At 44.9% G+C, this 22753-nt stretch overlaps 1 protein-coding gene across 7 annotated transcripts; it reads right to left on the bottom strand.

The window, feature by feature from the left end:
* Positions 1–371: 371 nt before the first annotated feature.
* On the bottom strand, positions 372–20392 carry AKAP10 (A-kinase anchoring protein 10). 7 transcript variants are annotated; one of them, XM_062012343.1, is made up of 15 exons: positions 20030–20392; positions 15885–15932; positions 13422–13604; positions 12546–13100; positions 10866–10964; positions 10331–10415; positions 9892–10015; positions 8951–9087; positions 7758–7902; positions 6901–7074; positions 4878–4987; positions 3939–4021; positions 3310–3362; positions 2746–2841; positions 372–1808 (listed from the first exon to the last, which is right to left on the bottom strand). In XM_062012343.1, the coding sequence occupies exons 1-15, from the start codon at positions 20205–20207 to the stop codon at positions 1803–1805; spliced, it is 2076 nt and encodes a 691-aa protein (XP_061868327.1). In that variant the 5' UTR covers positions 20208–20392; the 3' UTR covers positions 372–1802. The 7 variants fall into 7 exon arrangements, 5 of the variants coding, with proteins under 5 accessions (XP_061868327.1, XP_061868328.1, XP_061868325.1 ...); XM_062012344.1 differs by having other exon boundaries at positions 20186–20392; XM_062012341.1 differs by lacking the exon at positions 20030–20392 and adding an exon at positions 17063–17220.
* Between the last annotated feature and the right edge of the window lie 2361 nt (positions 20393–22753).

The raw sequence follows: 22753 nt of genomic DNA, 5'->3' as shown, positions 1-22753 counted from the left end.
TAGATGCAGCTGGTTCATCTGGATCCTGCCAAGGTGGAAAAAACAAGTAAGTGCTGCATGCTTTCCCACCCAGGAGCAGATTCACACATGAATACATCGTTCAATACTGTGCACACGATCAGCCCTACCCCTTCTACCCCTTTCCTGCTCAAACTCTTCCATATCCTGTGGTTAAAACACCTTATTTAGCATTTAGATAGAAATTCTTACTTCACCTCACTACTACTAACATCACACACTAAATGGGTGCCAATGTACCAAGGACAAACTGCTGGGCAGATTGTTCCTTTTATAAACCCCTCAGACTCACATTTAAACAAAACCCCAAAACCTTGTAAAGTCAAATCCCATCAAACCAGAAAACTGACACAAATTTTCATGTTTATATATTTTAAATCAAAACACAATTAAATAGAGTATGTTTAAAGTACATGAATACTTGGGCATGAGAGAAATAAGAGGTGGTACATAGTACCAAAAACCTACACACAGCCTTTTTTTTGCTTTATCAACAATACAGTGTGTCTCTCTACAATCAAATATTGCAACAGAATAACACTTGCCAAGTCAATCAGGACATTCTGAACACTGGAGATGATTGGAGTTCTTGGCAATGTGATTATTTGGGTTTTCTTTTTTCTCACAAGTTTGAGGGGAGAAAGAAAAAAGCAATCAGAAGGGTAAAACAAAAAAACCCAAATGGAAGTGTCTTACACTAAAAATGCAGCAACAACAGAATGGTGAGACACTGAGCACTTGGATCCCCTGCAAAATTCAATTCACTGGAAAAAGAGAGAGAGAGGTGCTGTGTAATGTAGTGGCTTTTCTCTTTTAACTTGAACTACAGGTTTTGCCAGCTGCAATTGTTGATGATGTCAGGGAGAAGGCCAGAGGTTGTTAAAAACTGTTTTTCTTTGCAAACCAAACATCTGGAATTAGATACAGTGTTGGCTGGAGGAGAACAAGCTATGGAGAATGGCAGCAATTACTGTTTTCCCCCCCTCCCCTTGCTTGTGGAATAGAGAGGAAAGAAAACAGAGCAGTCCACAGGGCACAATCTCCTCAAAACATGGGCTGCCTTTGGAGCTGTGGCCCGGGAGACAAGTGCAAGGGGAGTTGAGTCGGCTCCGCGCTGGAAGCAAGAGATTTGGGCGTGCGGGTGTGAGAGCTCGACAAGGAAGAGTCACACTGTCCAGGCTTTGCTCCTGCTCACTCTCTGCTGCCTTCAAAGTTAATGTAGTTATGAAGTAAAATACATTTATCTTACAGTTGAATATGTGTCTATTTCCAGTAAGGAAAAATAAACCTTAGAACTTTTTAGGTCCCTCTGCCAATGAATTCAGTTTCAGGTTCACGTCTCCAGTGGCCAATGCTGTGGCCTTTCCAATTTATGTGTTTAAAAATGACAAGTAGTACAACTAGAAACTACAGCAAAACCTTCCCCTCTGTTGTGGCTCGTGTCCCACTCCAGATATTTTTGCTTAAAAGTCTTTTAGAGACAGGGTCAAGTACTTGAGAAGTCCATCACAGCTCCTCAGCGACACGTTAACTGCGTCTCCATCTCTTTAAAAACCATCATTATTGTGAATGCCACATACAACAGCAACAAGTGTTTCTTCATGCTCTACAGTGGAGGTACAGGATTGCTTCTTTTTAATTCTTCCTTATCAAAGAGGGAGAGTTCAGCAGCTGGAGTAACAGTGCTTTGTTTTTATTGGCTGTGTTAAAGAATCCACCAAAAGGGAAAGTTCACTCATTCTCGCGGTGGAAAAACCAGATTTCCTGTTCTGGTGCTTCTAAAATCATAGCTGGAAAAGGAAGGACAGGGTTAGAGTTCATCTTACCCTAAAACATACAAGGCAGCTGCTCAACAGAAAGACATTTTGCGTTGGGAAACCTTGAAGCCAGGTATGTTTATGAGTTTGGGAGAGAAAAAACCCAACTCACACAACACATGTTCACCCTGCCAGTGACTGAGACCATAGTTGCTCAACTGAATCCAGAGCATCATCAGCCATGTGGTATTCTAAATACTGTGTTGAGCCACCTTTTCATCCAGCCAGGCTAAAATTCTATCATCTGCAGCCAAGCTATTAAGTGAAATCATCATATAAGTCATTTAAGTGCTCTATTAGAGATCCAACAGTCATGCAGTGAAAGCAGAGATCCACGGCTTTGGGTCTGATGACTGGGCTTTGGTGCACATTCACCTTCAATAATTCAAAAAGGTGCCTGTTAATTTTCAGAAAGTCAGATGCCTGAAAGGCTGAAGCAGCAGATATCAGCTTGGTAAACTGCTGTCACCATAACTTCATAAAATCAACCCCCTGCATCAGAACTGTTGTTTTTTTAAACAGAACAAGATGACTTGTCCAACAGAGCCACTACACAACCCCACCAGCCCTGCTGTGTCTGTGTTATCACTGCACCCAAAGGGCAGCTTCCCAGCTACTGAGCTTTGCTGACACTTCAGGCAAACCTACTGCTATTCCTGCACATGAAACATCGAGTGTGAACTCACCTCAAAAGCATTACTGCACTCATCCTGCACCACTGCCTGTTAAATCCTGCAACGTCCTGTGTAGGCTGCAACACCTCCAACCTTTGCTTCTTCCTATCATGCTATGCTAGTTCAGATATTCTCAGCGTGGGCTTCAGATGCACTGGGAAGGCAAGTGAGAGCTCTGCTCCTCCCACAGTCTGGCTGGAGTCAGCTGGAGACAGGCAGCCTTCCCACCCCCCTACCTTGGGCACCTTCTCCGCCGGCTGTTCGCATTGCGCCTGCTGCATCACGTCATTGACTATCATCTTTGCTATCCTCCACGCCATCTCCTCTTGAGCCTGACAGAAAAAAACCCATCCCAGAACACAGATAGCTTCAAGTTCTTAAAATAAAAACACAGTCCTCTCAGCATCATTCCCAGCTCGACCCTGGAGATGCAGCAACCTTCCCAACTCAGTGACCTGTAGTACCCGTCTCCTCCCTCGATGGAAATGCCCCCGGTTTCCAGGGGCAGCATTAACTGTCATTACCCCGAGTATTTATGGCCTGATACAATTTCCAGGAGGCTACCTGAAGTTTTCACACAGTTGACCATGGTGTTGGTTAAACCAGCAAGCACTGGTGAAAATCAAACTAGTCTCACACGTGTGTCCAATCACATTGTATTTAGCACACAGAGTCTGACAGTTCCTGCCGGTGCATCAGAAAGACACCCTGAGAAACAGCCAGGGTTAAGGACTTCAGTACTTCATTTTCCTAATCTACACTGTCAATAAGTCACAAGGGCAATATAAAACAGGACACACCTCATCTGTGTTTCCTTGAACCCATTTCTTCATTGCTTGTGAAAACATGGACCCTAGTTGAGATAAAAAACACCAAGTGAGGTATATTGGCAAACCCTGTGGCACATCTCTACACAAGCTAATTCCTCCCATCCTTCTGAAGGGTTTGTGCTGCTGCTGACAAAGAACGTGGAAGACAAAGGATTAGGTGGAGTTGTGGTTCATTAGACACTGAGCCCCAGCAGTTCCTCTTCATCAGAGCTGAAAAGCGGCACAAACAGTAGATCCCCAACTGGGTAGGAAGCATGTGGGGAGCTGAAGTGCTTTTTCATCTCAAGACCAAATCTTTGAAGGTTTGATCATCAGCTCAGCTGCTAGCAGCTCTCATCCCTGCCAGGATCCATCCACAGCTCCGACTCCCACAGGCTGCTCATGCTCCCAGGAGTCCAGCTGGACCAGGAAAGCAGAATTTGGATAAGAAACTGGGCCAGAGAAAGGTTTTGCCTCATTATGGGACAATCCCCACAGCATCTCTAACTTGTTTAAAAAAGAACCAGAAAGAGTCAAGAAGGTTGCTTCTCTTGACTGCAGCAAAGAAGAGAGCAGCTCTGCAGGTGTTTACAGAAATGGAGAAAAGGAGGAGAGCAAACCTTTTGATTTTTTGACATCAGGCTCTGGTTCAGATTCTCTGATAAACTGTCCCAGGTCACTGACTCGTCCAAATGTCATCCTCCTGAAGAGAGGGTTAGAAGCAGCACAGAGGTTACCAAGAGAATTTCAGCATTACAGAAAGCTACTAGGCAGGAAAACAAAACAGCCACTACAATAAAGTCTCCCAATAAAGACTCCCATGTCAGAACACTGGCATTTTACCAATTACCACCTCTTCCACCTAAAATTGATACACTGGGGAAAATCTCCCACTCTTCTCACCTATCTACATTTGAAGTGGATCTTAACAGTTATTCTAGAAGCAAGCAAATGCTTCAATGATTCAATCATGTAACATCAAATTGAAACATGTAATAGGGAGAATACAGTTCACAGTACCCAAAGGGACAGGAGACTGGTGTGCAACAGAAAAGCAAGGTAGCTATAGACACAAAGAAGTTCTGTGTGAGATTCACAGAGCAGAAGAGCTTCATAACAAACAGCTGCCTCAGAAACAGAACAGCTGTACAATCTGCTAAAGAAATGAAGTATAAGACCTCACTCTACCATGAGGCTATGGAGAAACCAAAGTTGCATGTTACAATATCAAAGGAATCTGAGCTGATTCTTTTCTGTGCCAACCCCAAATAGGAACTACTTGACTGTATTTTGGAGATAAATAAGAATAATAATTGGAGAAAGACAAAAAACCTGATTTAAATCTTTCTCTGGCTGCCATTCTGGTCAGAGAAACATTCACTGTGCCATTGGTGTTAAATCCCACTCCTGAAATAAACTTACTTTCCAATATTAGGACATGTATTAGGATTGGGACATCCTGCACTGATGTGTACTCTCCATGCAGGAGGACACAGCAAAAATGAAACAGAGGTGAAACACAGAACTCAAGAGAATGAGATACACTGAATGAGCCTTACCCTGCATATGTTCGTTGGTATAAAGACTCTGGATCCAGACTTGCAGCATCTACAATTATTGCTTCATCAAAATTTTTCAGGATTTTAACATTAGCCTTTTTGACATTGGACTACAAATAAAAATTCTAAGCATTAGTGCCCAATGCAGACAACTAAGAGCTTAATAAAACTGCAATTTTAGTGCTTTTGCACTTCAATAAACTTCCATCAAGTCTCTAAGCAAGCATAAAAGAATCAGAGAGCACCTACACAGTGATGAGTTCCTAACTCAGTGTGACACTTTTAAACATAGGATGATATAAAGTTATAGGAACAGAGCCAAAGACACAAGGTACAGGTCAGCACCCGTGTGTAAGGACTGCTGCCTAAGCATTACCAGCTGAACAGATCTGTCTCTGCATGCAAATTATTTGTTTGTGAGTACATAACACTGAATCACCTCAAAAGCTGCAGCAGCTTCACTCATCCCTCTCACACTTGCTAAGCAATTCCCAAACACGCTGTGTGCTTCTCCCATCCACTGAGAACAAACACTCAGCTGCTGGCCTGGAGTATTTATACCAGATTAAGGAAAAAGGCAAAGAAACACCTGAGCAACTGCAGGACAGCACAAGCACACAGCAAGCCATTAGCACCTTAACACAGAACAGAAACATTTCTGGCAGCTGCCTCACAAGCTCCTTTCCTGCTGCTCATCTTTATGCAAAAAGATGCAGAGCCCAGAGATCCTCCCATCTGGAGAAGCAGCAATGCACACCACCAACTGCAGCACTTCACTTCCTAAACAGTCCAAGCAAGCCAACTACCAGCAGTTTCTGCTGCTCAGACTGTCAAGCTGTGGGGTATTTCAAGAACACAGATTTTATTCCCCACTTTGCCATGGGAGGGGGGAAACAGTCCCTCCTTGCAAATTAGGTTTAAAAATACTACAAGCAGGTAGTAACATCTAAGCTGCCTGAAACACAGTCCATCAATAATGTTGGTCTGGATACTGGATTTAAACCCCATGGTAGCTCTGCAGCAGTCAATAAAGGCAATTCAGCAGAAGCACTTCTCACTTTGCTTTTCTGCTCTCAGCTGGGCTTGCAGTTTGCAAGCTGACCTGGTTACAGACAGATTGAAATCTGCTCTCTGCTTTCACATCTGAATCAAGTAGAGCTAGAGATTTTTGGTAGACAACTGTGGGTTAAAATCACATATCTGACATTACTGGAGTGGTTTCAGAGTGTAATGAGCTCCACTGCCAGCTCCTGAGGCCAGACTCACATAAGAACACAGCTCAAAGCAGCAACAGGAAAGGTAACAAAAAGAGATAGGTGCTGGCCCACAACCAGGGCACTGTGCAAAATAAACACACAGTTGACACTTCCCATGACTTTGGAAGGTTAACAGAGCTGAAGGAGCCCAGCCACATTCTTGTTTCTACATGAAGAAGCAGCCACTTAGCTCTAATCATGCTTAACCAATGCCTGGAACACCTCACCCAGCCAGGGACTTTTTCATGCCCAGCTTTACAGCAGACAGACATGCAAAAGAAATTCAGGTATCCCCTCCCCCCTCCAAGTTAAAACATTTTGCTGGTAATACTCAGAGCTTTCTTTTGGAAAGTAAGGACTCTGGGCACTTTCTACCAGATCAGCAGGACTAGAGCTGGTGTGAGGACAACAGCAGGGAAAAGTCTGCTGAGGCAAACCAGTGAGCATCTCCCTCAGGTATGAACCCGTGTCTCTCTGTCTGAGTAGATGCCTTAAACCCTAGCATTGAGTGGACTCCTCAAGACAAAAGATCTGGCCTCTTAATAGAACTAAGCACACAAAACTTGCACAAGAAATAGGACAAATATCCTTCCACTTATACTGTTTGTCTGAACTCAGCAGCAGGCAGGTTAAACGTGTCCAAGTAGAACACAGGCTTTAAATTGGAATGAGAATCTACAAATCAGAAGATGAACTTTGATAGTGATACAAAAAAAAAAAGGGATTGTAGCATTTCCTGTAACAGACACAAAGGAAGAAACTCATACCTGGGAGGCAGACCCATCCGTGCCCCCGAGAGAATCGCTGTCGGGGGAGCTCCCCAGGCCGTGAATGCTCAGTGCAATATTCCCTCCTGGAAACTCATCTCCTCGTACTGAATGGATGAGGTCATTCAAGTATTTGTAGTAAAGGTTACTGGACAAGAAACCAGGTAAGAAAACCTGAGAGAGAGGAAAAAGTGCTCTTTAATCAAGGCTGGTCTGCACAATGACTACAGATGGTTTGCAGAACAGAAGGGACACACAAACACATGTAGAGGTGGTACACAAGTGTCCACACATGGAGTTACTCCAGACCAGTGACTGCATTGCCTTCACTTTACATCATACTGCAAAATGAACAAAAATACCTGTGAGTTAACCAAATCCTCTAGTAATTGAAACAGGTTCAGATTATTCCCCCCCTGACAATCCAAAAGGCTTGCAGTTACTTTGCTATGCTGTTACAAAAATTCACCTGCGGCTCCAGATTCAAATGCCTAAGGTCTGGTATCCAGGTATCCCAGAGCCACACCACTGCTATCAGACTTGCAAACAACTGCTACTAGCAGGAAGGGAGATTTTCTGAAGATACATAATAATCTGTTGATGGAATTTCCTCCCATGAGAATTGCTGTTGCTTGCATAAAAATGCATCCACCGCCCAAGGAAAACATTTCACAGAGTTAACAGAAGGCAGTGGGTGGCATCTTTTCAAAGAAGGCTGAGGAAAAGCCATTTTATTAACCAGGTAAACAGGAAGTCAGTAAAAGGACAAATCAGATGCTGAAGGGGACACCTGACACGCTGCAGAACCTCCACATCATCTTAGCAACTGCCAAAACCACTCTGGAGGAGGATCTCACCGTCTCCATGGTAGTCCACGCCTGCCGTAAGGGAGTAGTGAAGCAGTTGGGGAGAGGACCACCTTCCCTGCAGATGTTGGATTCAATCTCTAACCTCACCGAGTCATCAAAGCCAAGAGGGTGTGTGGCTTGAAGTGAGAAGTACCTGCAGCACGTGACAGGGGAAGAAGACACAAAAGGATTTGCAAACTGCAGGCCACAAATGTGCTGCAGCCAGTAGATGGTGCTGGCTTCCTAAAAGTACAGACAACCGAGCCTCCCCAGCTGCGGGGGAAGAAAAGCCAACTCACTGAAACGTTGTTGCTAAAGCCTTGCCCCGAAGACACAGATAAACACGAGCATCATGTGTCTGCTGATGAGCAGAATCTTACATTTGCAGCTTTGTGGCTGGGCAGCAGCAATGAGGGAGGAAACAGCCAGAACTCTGAAGCAGCATTTGCTCTACTAATCACATCACCAACACTGAATTTGTGGCTGGAGTGTGTGTACAGGGGTCAACTGATCAAAGGCAGAGTGAACTGTTTGCTTCCTCTCCAATTATTCTTTCCAGTTATGGCAATAACTCAACAAGCTTGCAGCAATGAATCTCACACTTAGGCTGAAGAACAAGCTTTTTCTGGAAGCAGTTGTGATGCCTGCCTCCTAGTTGCATAATTGCTAAGGTGAAGCCCAAAATAAAGGGCAAAAGTTACACTGCTGAGAGACAGAGCAAAGTCAGCTCTTAAAAGGGATCTGATTCCTTCCTTAAAACAAAGTATTTTCAAATATTAAGAAGCAGCAAAATGTGGCTTCTGCTCTGTGTGACAGCAGCTCCTGCAGCTTACTTGCAAAGTATCCAAACCTTAAGGTTGTTCCACAGATGCACCTGCAGTTAGGTTTATATCCTTTATGTGTTCAGATAGCAACCAATTGGCTTTGACACTTCATGATCAAACATTAAACTGAGCAATCAAGCCCTGAAAATTCTGAATTGTGTTTAAGAGTAGAGTCCCTATAAGGACCTTTTCTTTAGGTATAAAGATTTCGAAAGCTCTTGTGTGCACATACATCAAAAGCCACCTTAATGAAATGCATTTCAGCCAAACAGGGCAAGACTGCACAGTTATGGTTTGAAAATGAAAAGCTCCTTTTGCACAGTGCAATACAAAACAAGCACAAAACATTCACAAACAAGTAACTTTGAACTCCCTCACTTGTCATATAAAATCATGGCATCGTTCTGTGCTTCTTGCCCATCATACTGGCCTTTTTTGGCAGCAAGTTGAGACTGGAAGTTATCTGCTGCCAACCAGAACTGCAATACATTAACTGCATCTTCTTTCTCCATGTACTGGAAGGGAAATCAGAAGAAAAGGAGAAATTAAAGAAGTTTTAGCAATGCTTTTAATAAATACAGACTAAACCTGCACTTTGCCATTTCAAACAAGACACACAGTCCATACATCAATGACACAAAACTGTCACCAGGACACAAACATTCTGTATTTTCAGTGCTGCAGATTTAGTTTGGGGTTTTTTTTTAAGAAAAAGGAATGTGACATTTCACTCTGTCACACTCAGTTTCCAAACAACTATTTATTTGTATCATACTAAATACAGAGGAAACCCCATTTTCAAACTCTGCTCAGCTTACACTGAACTCAGCATATTGTCTCAGCTTCCCAGCTTGCTCTTTCCAACTCACTGGCATGTCAGACTACCAGGACAAGTATTTTTCTGCTAACAGATGATTCCCTAAAGGTATAGAGCCCCACAGCTGTAAAATCATACATTTATCCTACCACATTCCAATCTGGTATCCTCTCTGTGTAAAGCTAGAAAGTTATTTGTTATCTCTAGGAATGTTTAAGGCTTTCAAAGTCATTGCTTCATTTGGCAAGGTTAAGGTGACTATGTCAAAGCTTCTACAAAGCAGACACACACTTAAAATCACTCACTACCTCCTACAGTTCCTTCTACAACATGAGGTACAGAGATGAACACTTGAAATAGTTCTACACATGGGCAGGAAACTATTGAATGCATTTTCTCTCAAATACATTTGGGGTGTCTTTATTAGAGATCATTAGAGAATGAGGATGTTTTCCATCTGTTGGAATAGAAAAAAAGGGTAAAACTACAATCTAAAACTCACCTCAGAGAAATAGAACAGGGCTGATTCACAGAAAAGTATGTCAGCCAGATAAACAGTCCCACTGGTCAGCACCTCAATCTGGTATTTACAGAAATGATGACTTCGCAAGAATTCACTAAAGTGCCTGCACACAGAGGGAACAGCAGTTACTGAGAGCCAGCAGCATCCAAAGCACCTCACCAACCAGTAAGTTCTTTCTCAGTCAGATCAAAGCAAAACAAGCAAGAAATGGTGCAGGTTTACAAATGACAAGAAAGATATGAGGAATGCAAGCACTGGGTGCACAAACAAACTTCAGCAAGTGCCACAGGGATGGATTGAGAGGAAGAGTTTCACGTACAGAAGCTGAATTCAGAACTGATCAGATGGTTGTGCCTCCAGAAATGTTATTTTGCAAAGGATGACAGACATAAGAAGCCAAATCATTCAATCAACTTACTCTTGTTCCATTGCATTAAACACTATTGACTGTGCTGTAACAAAACAGTTAGGATCCACTTGTCCGTCTTCCCCACAAATCTTTGCTGCAAGGAAAGACCAGGTTAATTTTAACATGCATTTGGCTGACCAAATCAAAACAGACATAATGATGACTAGTTAATGAAAAATGGCAGCTCAAACTCACTAGAGTCAGCTGGTTCCAACTGTGCAAAAAGAGCTTTTGAAGGACTGCAGGCAGCCGAATGACATTATGGCAAAAACGTCTGACAGACTCAAACCTGGAATTCCTCCATAACCACCAGGAATTCTTTCACTAATTTAAGCAGAGCCTCTGAAGGTTCTTCTGGGGATATTGCACAGTACTGCTGGAAGGTCAGATCCACTGACACTTGTAATATGATCTACTATCTTTTGACAACTGACTGTAAGACTCATAACAATCACAACAATAAATACGAGTGTGTGGTATTACAGGCACATTTTTTGTGGGGAAGGAGGAAGCTCTGAAATAAGGAAGCAGCACACATTCTTACCAACTATGTCATTTCTCATTGCTTCTGTAATGGGTATTGGTTTAGCAGCATCTGGAGAAATATATTTGGTAAAAGTACTAACTGCATCCCGTTCTATACCTACAAGGAAGAAATACAGAATCAAACTTTGAATTCCTTGGCACAGGTTTAAAGCAAGGAGTGGATAAAATGCCTGCTCTTCAGCAAAGCAACTATCTAATGATCAGAAACAAGTTTTCCTCCCATGAAGTGTTCAGTCTACTACTTGATACTTTGCTGCTGACAGTCTTCTCTCTAGCCATGTCATCATGTGCCCACGGACTGACCAGTCAGAGGGAATAAAGCAACGTGGCTCTGAATTCCCTGTTACCAGACAAGACAGCAGCCTGTTCCTCAGCTGCACACCTCAGTCTCAGAAGCAACGCCTTTACAGCAAGAACTGCAGTGAAGTTCCCATTTTCTAGCTCTCATCATAGAGAATAAACCACTTGCATGATAAAGGAATTAAATGAAAAAGAATGATCTTCAAATGCAGTGTCTCAGAACAAGCCACGTGCTTCACGTGTCACCTTTTGAGAGTTGGGACTTTGCTCTGGAACACAGACAAATATTACACTCCAGACTTTCCAGACTTCTCAGAAAGGACTTTGTACATGGATGTCAGAATGCAGAGGTGCTTTTCATGACTAAAGTATCGTTGCCTTTGTTTAAGCTACTTTGGGGCTGAGGTTATGTATTGTGGAGGTATATGAGACAGACAAACAGCAAGTGAAAGGGATGCAACACGAGGAAACAGTTGGGCAAACAAAAGGAACCAATATGAAGAAAGGAGGGTTTCCTTTTTGTCTGTAGACTTGCACAAACGAGAGAGCACTGAGTAGATGCAAAGTAGAGAAACAGGTTCCTGTGCATGTACCTTACTATCTAAAGTAAATATTTCAATTGTATCCCCTACTTCCAGCAGCCTCTGAGGAGGTGGAACCCAAATGAGAACAAATCAGCTACAAGGGGAACAACTCTGTCAAATCCAAGAACAAAACCACTACGTTCCACAGAAAAAAAATCTCTACAAGACTCTTGCAGCCACACCTTACATCATTCTGTGTGATGCAGGATATTCACCTGCTGTGTAAAGTCAACCAGCAAGTCTCAGTCCCACCATCAAAATTTCCTGTAATTCTTTCAAGTTGGGATGGGTGAGGGAAAAATGGCACATTGCAATGCTCACCTTCACTTCTTTAGACCACACACATAACAGAAGTGACCTAAGTTTACCAGAGTACATCACAATTCTCAGCTCTCTTCAGCAGCATATTTCTTTTTAAACCTTTAAACAACCAGCCAGTCAAACAATACAAACAGAAGTCACCTCATCCACCAAGTTAACATTGCTGAGACACACAGCTACTTTCTTCCTCACAACTCCTTGCCCAGGGAGGTGGTGGAGTCCCCATCCCTGGAGATATTTAAAAGCTGTGTAGCTGAGGGCCATGGTTTAGTGGTGGGTTTGGCAGTGTGAGGTTCATGGTTGGACTTGATGATCTTAAAGGTCTTTTCCAACCAAAACAACTCTATGATTGTATGAACATCACATGTACTGAGACAAGGCAGGAGCTCAGGCAGCTCAGTGTACAAAGCAAGCAGCAGCTGGCACATCCCTGACCTCCCCACCTTTCTAAAGAAAGGGAACACATCACTTACTTTTCATGAGTTTTCCTGACAAGTCTTTCAGTGCAGAGGAAGGGCTGTTTCTGTTTGATACTGTAAGCTTGGAAGATTCTTGCTGATCAGCTGGAACAGACCGAGTCCCTGTCTCTGACTTTCTTAGACAAAGAACACTGGTGGCGTCACTCTCCTGCCCCAAGAGCACGTGATTCTGGCTGTTGCTAGTTCTGTCGTTCTTGCCCGAAGCCACTGGCTTGGTCCTGAGCAGATGGACTGTGCCAGAATCCTCCAGTCTCTCCTCAAGCAAACCAGTTGGAGAAGATGACACCATTTCCTGCTGTTTGGAGGGCGACACCGGCTCTGCCAACGAGCTCTGCTTCACCGTGTTCAGGCTGTGTGCGCGGATCCGGGACCACGTGGTGGAGTGGAAGCTTTCAGCCTCCAGCCAAAACTTCACCAAGTGTTCCATCCTGCGCACTTCCATAAACTGGATAAAATAAGGGAGGGCTACACCATCCTGCAGAACTTGTTCAAGGGTCTTTGAAAGGCTTGATTTGGTCTCTTGAGCCTGATAATTCAGACACGATCTGCCTAAAGAGAAATAGAACGGGAATCACTCCACATTGTGCTACAGACACAGGTATTTGATACAAAAAGCTTCTGCAGTGCAACTGGTGAAGGGATGGCTCCAACATAAAGGTGGGACACAACATGAAGGAACCTTTGACAACCAAAAGGACTGTGCCCATAGCAGGACTTTCCCTGCTAGGGTTACAGGGATTATATTGAAACAGCAGTCAGTTTGTTTAGTTACTTCAATTATTTGCCTGAAAAGCAAAGGATGGTGAGCATACCAGCAACACATAGAGAGTATAAAGAAATGGTGACATTATACAGCTGATGAAGCCTTACCTAAGTCCCCAAAATGAGCAGCTTCCATGTGACTTGGCTGCTTCTTTAGGGCAGCTGTCCGGCTGCTAGAAAAAGAGTCCATGTTGGCAGAGATGGCATTAATTGCCACATGGCTTGGTCCTGCAGCCTCCAGCAAGGCATGATTTCGAGTGCTTCTTTGAGGGGAATGTACTGGTATTGGAGCTGGAACCAAGACAGGAATGATTAAAAGACAAGGACTTCAAGACCTCTTTGAAACAGTTTCCAATGTCACACACCCCAAGATAGGCCAGTGAGTCTGCAGAAGCCAATCTTATTAAAAACATCCCTGTACCCCTGTGTGTCACCTTTGAACATGGGTGTGATGAGAGTAAAGACCACAGAAATAAGTTGCGTTATAGAAAGAATTCACTTACAATAACTCAGTGGTATCCACTCACCTGTACTTCCCTTACTCAGCAGCTAAACAAAAGACACCAAGTCTCAGGTTACACCTGAAATATTATTCCCAGGTCTTCCTGCTTCCCTGATGGCCCCTATGGCAACAGCTTCATACCTTGTCAACAGCTCAGTTGAGTGACAACATTCTTGCCCATCCAGCCTTTTTGAAGGCTAAAATGCATTACAAAATCCTCAGCTACAAAGCTATCTGGGAGCTTGAGCAGGAATAGCTTTTGAAAATATTTTCTTTGACTCTGTTTTTAAGGTTAAAAAGAAACAGCAAGAAGCACAGCTTCATGAGCCTTAACCCCCTCTAGCTGTTCCAGGACACAGCCGGATATTTGAGCCTAAAGAGAATCAAGAACAACTTCCTCACACAAAACACTGCCAGTGAAAAAACACCAACTAATTATTAATTGATGACAAAGCTGAAAAAAACCCAACCCGTGCTCATAGAGGTTTCAAAAGCTCTCAGGAAACTGCACTTGATTAGGAGGTAATGCAAGGACATCTTACACCTCTGACTCAAAAATAAAGCGAGTCAGATGACACGTTATCTCAGCACACTTCTTCCTAACGATGTGTTTCATCAAGGTGTCAAGCTCTTGGGCTTGGGAACTTTCATGCTGTATAACTTTATTTTTATGCATAATTTTATGACACATGATGACACAAGTTGACAGTTTCACACTTGCACATCATGCTAACAGATACATACCTTAGGAGCAACCATATAAGAGAGTTAAAATGTTTAAGGTATTGCACAGTGTTTCTCCAGCTGCAGTGTTTGTACCAAGACAGCATTTGCCACCTCTTACAAAGCCTTTGGTATTTAATACCAGCAATAATGGAGAAAACACCTTTTTTTCCAAGGCCAGTGGATGGCAGCCAGTTGCTTGGTTGATGCCAGTAAGTGGGGAAAGCTTGTGGAGGCTGCTCATGTAGAACTAGAGCCACACTCTGCACGATGGCTCAGGCTTTTGTGAATTAGATGCAAATGGGATTTTATATTATGAACATCTGGGGAAAAACTGGACTTCATCTAAGGACTAAACACCTGTTCCAGAAGCTCCAGACAGGGCTACATCACTGACCTGACGTCACACAGACTGGGGAGTAGCTGCTTGCCAAACTGGAAAGGTGCTCTCTGTCTGCAGCAGCTCACAGCATGGAACACAGTAACTTATCCAATTGATTTGTACTGAGAGGGTCACTGTCCTGCAGCCTTTTCCTGGTATGCTCTTGCAGCTAGTCACTGGAAAGTGTAGTTGCACTGAAATCATGGGGGGTGCTATTAAATGGATGCAACTTACTGTTTCCTACATTTGATTTGAAAGATAGAGCACCAAGGTGAAAAAAGCCTTTAATTTTCTCTTGATATCCAGATAACACATTAACAAGTACAGAAACAGGCTTCTGTCTGAGGATACAAAAGTAACACATCAGATCCACGCAAATCACCTCATCTCCTTTTAGTACTGCAATAAAAACTGACAGGATCAATAACCTTGTTTGCTTACAGTTGCTGAGATTTCCCCCCTCCCAACAGATTTAGCTGCAAGATTTCTGTCTCACATAGAGCAGGTGTTAGAATAGCTATTCGTTCTGACCAAGCTTCACATCTTCAGTCTCACAAGCCACATCAGTCAAAGCTAAATCAGACACTGGCAGCCTCTTTCACAAACTGCACCCTTTGAAGCTGCACTTTCCAAACTGTAAAGCACACTACAGCTAAGTGAGAAACCCCAGAAGCAATTTGTTGCAGATAAGCAATAACCACTGTTTGCAAAGTGACCAAACTGCATGATCACTCTGAATGAAACCTCATGTCTGACATAATCAAATAACCTTCTGTACACCTTCAGCAAGATGTCTTGGAAAGATTAGTTACTATAAACACTCAGCAACAGGACACAGTTTTTGGTTTTAATGCACAGGTCACATCTGTGCTCAGATATAAGGAAGCTATGTCACTGGTTAAAATAAAAATGGCAGAAGACATGAGACATACGAATTTATAAGTAAAATAAGCATGGCTCTTACTTTTCATTGCTTTCACATCTGTGGTCTTTTCTTGCTCTTTGCCTTTCACTGTAAAATACAAAGGAAAACATTAATGCTGTTTTGATGACAGAATTCCCCAGTTCAGCAAGTATCAGAGGCAGATGTAAACTATCATTTTGTTAAAACTCATTTAAATCTGCACATCTAGTAACTGAGAGAGGCTTTCACAGCTTTTGTTCATTTTCAAAAGCAAAACCTTGTCACCCATGAATGAAGTTTAATGAAATACAGTATGCTAAAATTAATGTTAAGAAGGATGCTTGCTGATTAAAGCAAGGCTACATTCAAGGTGACTTCAATTATTAACTGTAAAGAATGGGATAGATGTGTTTTAAGTGTAGGGCACTGGCAGTTGCACTCTATGAGCTAGAGATCACACATCTGAAAACAACATCGCCCTTGTATGACAGGAAGAGCAGTGCAGCACACACAGCTGAAGAGATGCCTGTGGAACCAGCCCCGTGAAGTAGTCATGATGGATACCACAGACATGTTCTGGAACCACACTATAGTTCATTCTCACAAACACCACTGCTTAGCTATCATCAAAGCTATGCCAAGCAACTGATGGGAAGATAATAGTTAAAAGAAAGTTGGGAGGCAAAAGTGATTTTTCAGCATTATTTTCGATAGGAAGCTCCTAAAGGAAGTGAAGGAGGAGATCTGCCAGAAACAAAAATAAAGAAACCAAGGGAGTGCACAAACAGGATGGCATGAGAAACAAATTACATGGAGATATGGAAGAACATAATCTACTGAGGAAACCTTCTCCAGCTGCTCCAGGCTGAGATCATTACTACAAACAGGTCATCTTTGAACACCGGGTGTGGAGTCCTTCCAAAGGCAACCACACATCACAGTCCAGCACCACCAAACACATCACAGAACACAAGCAGGTTTCCAGAACACCCACTTCCCCAAAAAATCTCCTCCTTCCCTACTCTGACTTAAGGATTTACAATGTTTTACTGTTTTGAAGTGAAACCTCAGTCTCCTGTTACATAATTGTCCTGCACGGTGGCGGCTGCAGGGGAAACACTGCAGGGCTGCAAACTGGCCACTCAGCATTTCAGGTTTAAGCTAGCAGCTAGCACATTCCCTCCCTGACAGGGGGGTTTAAGCCTCTGTTAAAAGAGCTGGATTCTTTTGAAACCGACCTCTTGCAGCTAGATGCAGCTGTGAACAGGGAGAATAAGCAGCTTTTACATAACTGGAGGCGTGCTGATCTGCAGGAGAAAAATCCCTGGAAGAAACCTGCATGACTGAAGTAACAGAGGTACAATGGGTATGAAGCCACCTCCCTACAGCATCACTGACCTTCACCTTGCCAAAATTACCCCAATTTATCATATTTATCAAACAGATTCCTAACTATTGGCAATGCTCCCTGAACTTCAACAGGAAGAGTCCTCCATAAGTCTATTTTCAGTATAAATAAGTCTGTTCCCTCTTACCAGCTACCCAGTTCCTCTCTGCCTAACTACCCACTTGCTACTGGTAATGTGAACTCCTGTTTCATGTTCCTAACCTCCTTATGCACAGGCTTCTTTGGGCCCCATCAGCTTCCAGCACAACAAAATGAAACAGCGAACAGCACAAAAGAATGAGACAAGACTCGATTTTAGAGAATGAAGCTTCACTCAAGGAATTTACTTTCACTTTCCTCAAAAAGATGTCACTTAGTGTCTGTTTGAAGCCAGAGATAACTGCAGTACACAGGGACTGAGGAGTAAGAGCTTGTGAGACTTTCCAGCAGCCCCATTCCCAAAGGGACAACACACTGAACCCACACGAGGCAGCCACGTGACACCAGAGAATTTTAATTCACATCTTGAACCACAGAAGAAGAAGAAGCAGCAAACCTGAACTGTTCCTGCAGCCTGTGTACAAACACCCAACAGCCATCTTCAGGAGCCAGCTGGGTGTATTATTACCAAGATATCCCCAGTGAATGTTATCAGTGCAACAGCCAGGGCTGCACACTCAATGGCACAATCTGCCCTCAAGCACCCAGCTGCTGGTTCAACTGGCAGAGTTCAATTTCTCAACCTATTACCCAGCCTCACTCCTCTCTGACCTTTACTTTCAAGCCCATGCTAAAAAAAATGAATAATTCATTGGGTGACCTCACACTTACAAGCATCAGACAAGTGGATGTGAAGGGGATGGGGCAGCCCCTTCTTTCTGCCCTGCCCAGTGACAGGACAAGGGGTAATGGGCAAAAGCTGGAGCACAGAAAGCTCCACTTAAAGGAAGAACTTCCCTACTGTAGGGCTGAGGGAGCCCTGGCCCAGGCTGCACAGGGAGGGTGTGGAGGCTCCTTCCTGGGAGGTTTCCAAACCCCCCTGGACACGTTCCTGTGCCCCCTGAGTGAGGGGAACCTGCTGTAGCAGGGGCTTGTGCTGGATGAGCTCTGCAGGGCCCTGCCAGCCCTCACCATTCTGGGATTCTGTGATTACTGGTTTTGCTAATGTGAGTTTGTTTTATGATCCCTGTTTAAAAAGCATTTTGATTTTTACCCAATGCAATGTCCTCTTAAACAACAAGAGCTCAACCCAAGAGCACTAATGCTTTTGTGCAGTTTTGGACTGCAGATGGCTAGTCTACAGAGTTTTATCACAAGCTTTAATTTGTTGCTTTTCTCCCTGCCACAGTTCAAGATCTTCTCTGAAAGCCACTATCAAAGATGGAGATTATAAAAAACCAGTGTTAATTCACATACAACTCAGATGAAAGCATAATTCTCTCCTTTCCTCAACACTGCCTCCCTTGGGCATTTAGTTCTGACTGTTCCTCTCTGACCAAAGATCCTTTAATCAAACTATTACAAACAGATACTCCATTAGACATTACTTTGCTTTCTCCCTGAGAAAGCTTCTGCCAAAGTTTACCTTGTTCTGATGATTACCCATGAGAATGGAAGAGCAGCTACACAATTCTCTTCACCAGGAAAGCAGCTGCAGCTATTTTTGAGTAGTTTATAAGGAGTATGAAAGTTTTATCCTGCAGCTCAACATTTGGATGTAAACACTCCAAAAAGGATTATGGCACTTGCAAAGCCTTCAGTGGACTTTGAGAGTCTTCAGAATTCAGTATGAAGAAAAGTTTAAACTTGTTTCTTCCAGGACTATTGCAAGGAATTACATTTTCAATGCTGGTACTTTGGCTGAGCAAGCTTACAACAGCATATGCCAGTCAAGAAGAAAAACATCACCTCAGATAAGATGTTCTTTCCTCCTAGGTAAGAGTCTTGCTTCTCCAGATGCATATTTTGGGCTTTAGTAACCAAGAAGTGTTTTTGGAGAGCATTGTAGCAGCCACTGCTGGAAAAGCATTGGTCATACTGCTTGAACTATGGCATCAAGAGATAACAGAACTCCTTTCCCAAGAGGCCCTTCCTAAAAGGTGCCACTTTCAATAAAACCCACTCAAACCATGTCTCCAGCAGATTGCAAGTGCACTACACCACACTTCATCACAAGAGCCTTCAAAACATTTCGCTCTCAAAGAACACTGAGACTCAATCCATTTGTGCTGCAGGAACATCATCAATATTTCAGCAGTCCTACATTTCAAGCCTTAGCTTGTCCTCCACAACATCAACAAACGTGTTACAAAATAAATTGTCAAGGACTCCTTCGGCTTTTATGAAGAACTAGGTGTGATGAGGTCCCTTTTTCGGAGTCTTTAGCTCCCGCTGTAACATACTGAGCCTACTCTGTTTTACCAAACCAACTATATCATCATTGTGAAAACAAAAACAAATCTGCAAACAGTCAAAGAAGGTCAAAAACTGCGTGAGGTATGTGACCTTTTACACCAGTCCCGGGCAACCCGTGGCAGAACCGCTGAGCTCTGTTCCTCCCGGACAGAAGAGGGGGGAAGGACGCTGCGAGCGCTGCGGCTGCAGCCGCTCCCTGAGCCGCCCCGGGAGGGAAGGAAGAAGGGAAGGAGCCTACAGCACCGCGTCCACCACCGCCGAGGCTGCCCCAGATCACTGCGAGAGCCTCGATCCCAGCCGACAGCCCGAGACCCCGGCAGCAGCGATCCCCGCTCAGCCCCAGGCCACCCCGAACCCCGAGGGACAGACAAGGGCCCCGGCGGCGGGAGGTGCCGGGACTGACCGTCATGCGCGGGGGAACCGCTCCTCAGGGGCCGAGGTTCCTCTCGAGGCCCGGCCGCCGTACCCGGAGGGGCAGGGCTGGGGCCCAGCAACCGTGCGGGGGACGGGGCCGGCGGCCGCCCCTCAGCCCCGGGCCTCCCGCCCGCCGCCCCCCTACCTTTCCGCCTGAAGAAGGACATGATGCCGGGGAGGGGGCGAGGCGGCCGCCGGGGAGGGGGGAAGAAGGGGAGGGAGGGGGGCGAGGGCAGCGAGCCGGGCCGTCTATGAATGAGACTCCTTCCTCCGCCCGCCGCCGCCTCTCCCTCCGCCTCTTCCTCCCGCGGAGCAGCCAGCGGCCGCCATGTTGTCAACACCGGCCCCGCTCCCTCTTCCGGGCGCGCGCACGGCATGACGGGATGCGCCCGCGCTCCCCGCCTCATCCAACATGGCCGCCCCGGCGTCGGGCAGCCCAGCAACGCGCGGGGCCGGGCGGCCATCTTGGATGAGGGCAGGGAGCTCACAGAGTCGGGTGTGGGGGACACAGGGGTTGGGCGGCTTTGGTTGCACACGAGATAAGTGCCCCACGGGGGGAGATGTGACAGCCCGACAGACCCCCAGCAGCGCCCCAGTCCCGCTGGAGGCAGCCGTCTGCGCCCCGTCTGAGCGGGGCCCTGCTCCCCGAGGGCCAAAGGCCGAGCACTGTGCGTGAGGCGCGGTGGCACCGGCCGGTGCGTTCGTGTGGTGCCACAGGCGCCATCGGGCTTCCACAGCTCTGCCGTCCCGTCAGCAGCTGCCCGGGCACTGGTGCGGTGTCGCCAGAAAGCCCTGCCAGGCGGCTTGGCGGCCCTCAGGCTGCGGGTGATGGAGAGCGGCGTGTCTGGGCAGTCCCTGCCGGCTGCGGCCCGAATCCTGCCGCAAAATTCCTCCTTGTTATCCACCCAAGGCGAACCTCTCCTGTCACAGACCAGGGATGTTCATTATCCACCCAAGGCGAACCTCTCCTTTCACAGACCAGGGATGTTCATTATCCACCCAAGGCAAACCTGTCACAGACCAGGGACGTCTGTAGTTACAACGCGTCGCTTACGCTGAGCGGCACGTGATGCAGACACCTTACAAACACTTGATAAAGACTGTTATTATACATTCTGGTTGATGTATGAGGAAACTGAGGCACGACGCCAGGCAGCTCGCTGCAAACCACACAACCACAGGCCTTTGGAGCTGCTGTGGGTGCTGGGGAGCCAGCTGAGAGCAATGAACACCAATGACAGCGAGCATGGAAGAAACACAAAGCATGTCCACTATCCTGTGGGCTTGGGCACTTTTACGAGACAGGAATTAGCTTCCCAAACACATAACAGCTCAGTATCTGCTCCAAGCTTGTTTATGCCATGATATCTCTGGGTTTGATCCCCAGGATCTTGTCCCAGTTATCAAAACACCACAAAGGACCCAAAACAAACCCTGTGGGTGGTGCTGAGACTGCAAGGGGCAGCTGCAGTTCTTCCCCTTACATCCTGGTGTCATGATGGATGGATGCAGTGTCAGCCCTCTGCGGCGTAACTGTCCTGCCTGAGCCATGAGAAAATGATGTAATTAATAGTTATTTTGTAGATGTCGGCAACATCTTTCATCCAAGTGATCCAGAGCTCTTTACAAAACAGTAATTAAGACTCATAAACTGTGAATTGCATAAAAGCTACATGGGGATGTTTTCAGGGCTGGGATGAAGCCAGCTCTTGGGCAGGCTGTTGCAGCCAATGACACCCTGTAGCAACTGCATTTTCCCTTCTGATATAGTTTTTGTTAACTGATGCTCTTTGATACAGTTTTTGTTCACATTTGGGGATGTTGAACTATTACATACAAGGTTTATTTTGCATAATGAGTGGAGTTATTTAATTGGCACCTGGCTTAAGAGGCTGGTAATGGCCTAAAAGATTCCAAAGGTGAGCAGATTTGGAAGAACAGGTAGGGAACACTATATCTGCTCCAAAGAGAGTGGAACCTTTCATGCTGGGATGTGCTGTCTCCTGAGACAGCAATGTGATCTCCTGTTACCAATGTGATTATGGGGTGGGTAAGTTGTTGGTATCCCCCATCACATTCCATGAGGAAGACCTCTGGTGCAATTAATTTTCAAACAGCAGCTCCTTTTCCAGAGACCTCATCCAACCTGTCAGAATCTTTCAGGATAATTCCATTGTCTTTGCATCAGATTCTAGATAATTGATGAAACCTCCAGCTACGAGTGGGTTTGGCATGATTTATGTTTCTTGGACTGAAATTTTCTCCCCTTTTTGGGAATGTGCAGAAGGGCTGAAGCTCCAATCCATAGTCAGTCACTCAGCCTTGGACTCTGGAGATCTGAACTGGAAGCATGAGTAACATCAGGTTCTGGAGTTCTTAATAGAACGTGACAGTTTAATTAACTGAGCAACCAGTTGAAATATGACTTCAGGACATAGGTTGGCCAACATCAGAGAAGCTGGGAGACACTTCCCTAAATTAAAATATTCAAAGGGCAGAAAAAAAAGCCTCACTGCCTGGTGATTTATTTCCCTCTCCATAGCTAGAAAAAGAAACAGATTTCAATATTAGAAAATACCTGAAAGGGATGCTCTTGTTTGGACAGAATTAATAAAGCAGAACAAGGCTTTGTTGATAGCTTGGTGCCTTTGACTCAGGTGATTAATCACAGGGCACTGCTCTGCTCAATTACAGCATTCGGAGAAACACCAAT

The sequence above is a fragment of the Colius striatus genome, chromosome 20 (genome assembly GCF_028858725.1).
Source record: "Colius striatus isolate bColStr4 chromosome 20, bColStr4.1.hap1, whole genome shotgun sequence".
Taxonomy (NCBI): Eukaryota; Metazoa; Chordata; class Aves; order Coliiformes; family Coliidae; genus Colius; species Colius striatus.
The sequence above is the reverse complement of the archived record's forward strand: the minus strand, read 5'-3'. Positions and strand labels throughout refer to the sequence as shown.

Bases quoted from the DNA above. Each gene is read 5' to 3' on its own strand.
- AKAP10 (XM_062012343.1), bottom strand. From the start codon at position 20,207: ATGTCCTTCTTCAGGCGGAAAGGTAGGGGGGCGGCGGGCGGGAGGCCC. The intron at 10,416-10,865 runs GTAAGAATGTGT...CTTTCCTTGCAG, and splicing joins AATGAGAAATGACATAGTTG to CAAAGATTTGTGGGGAAGAC. The intron at 10,016-10,330 runs GTAAGTTGATTG...CTCTGTGTGCAG, and splicing joins TTTAATGCAATGGAACAAGA to GCACTTTAGTGAATTCTTGC.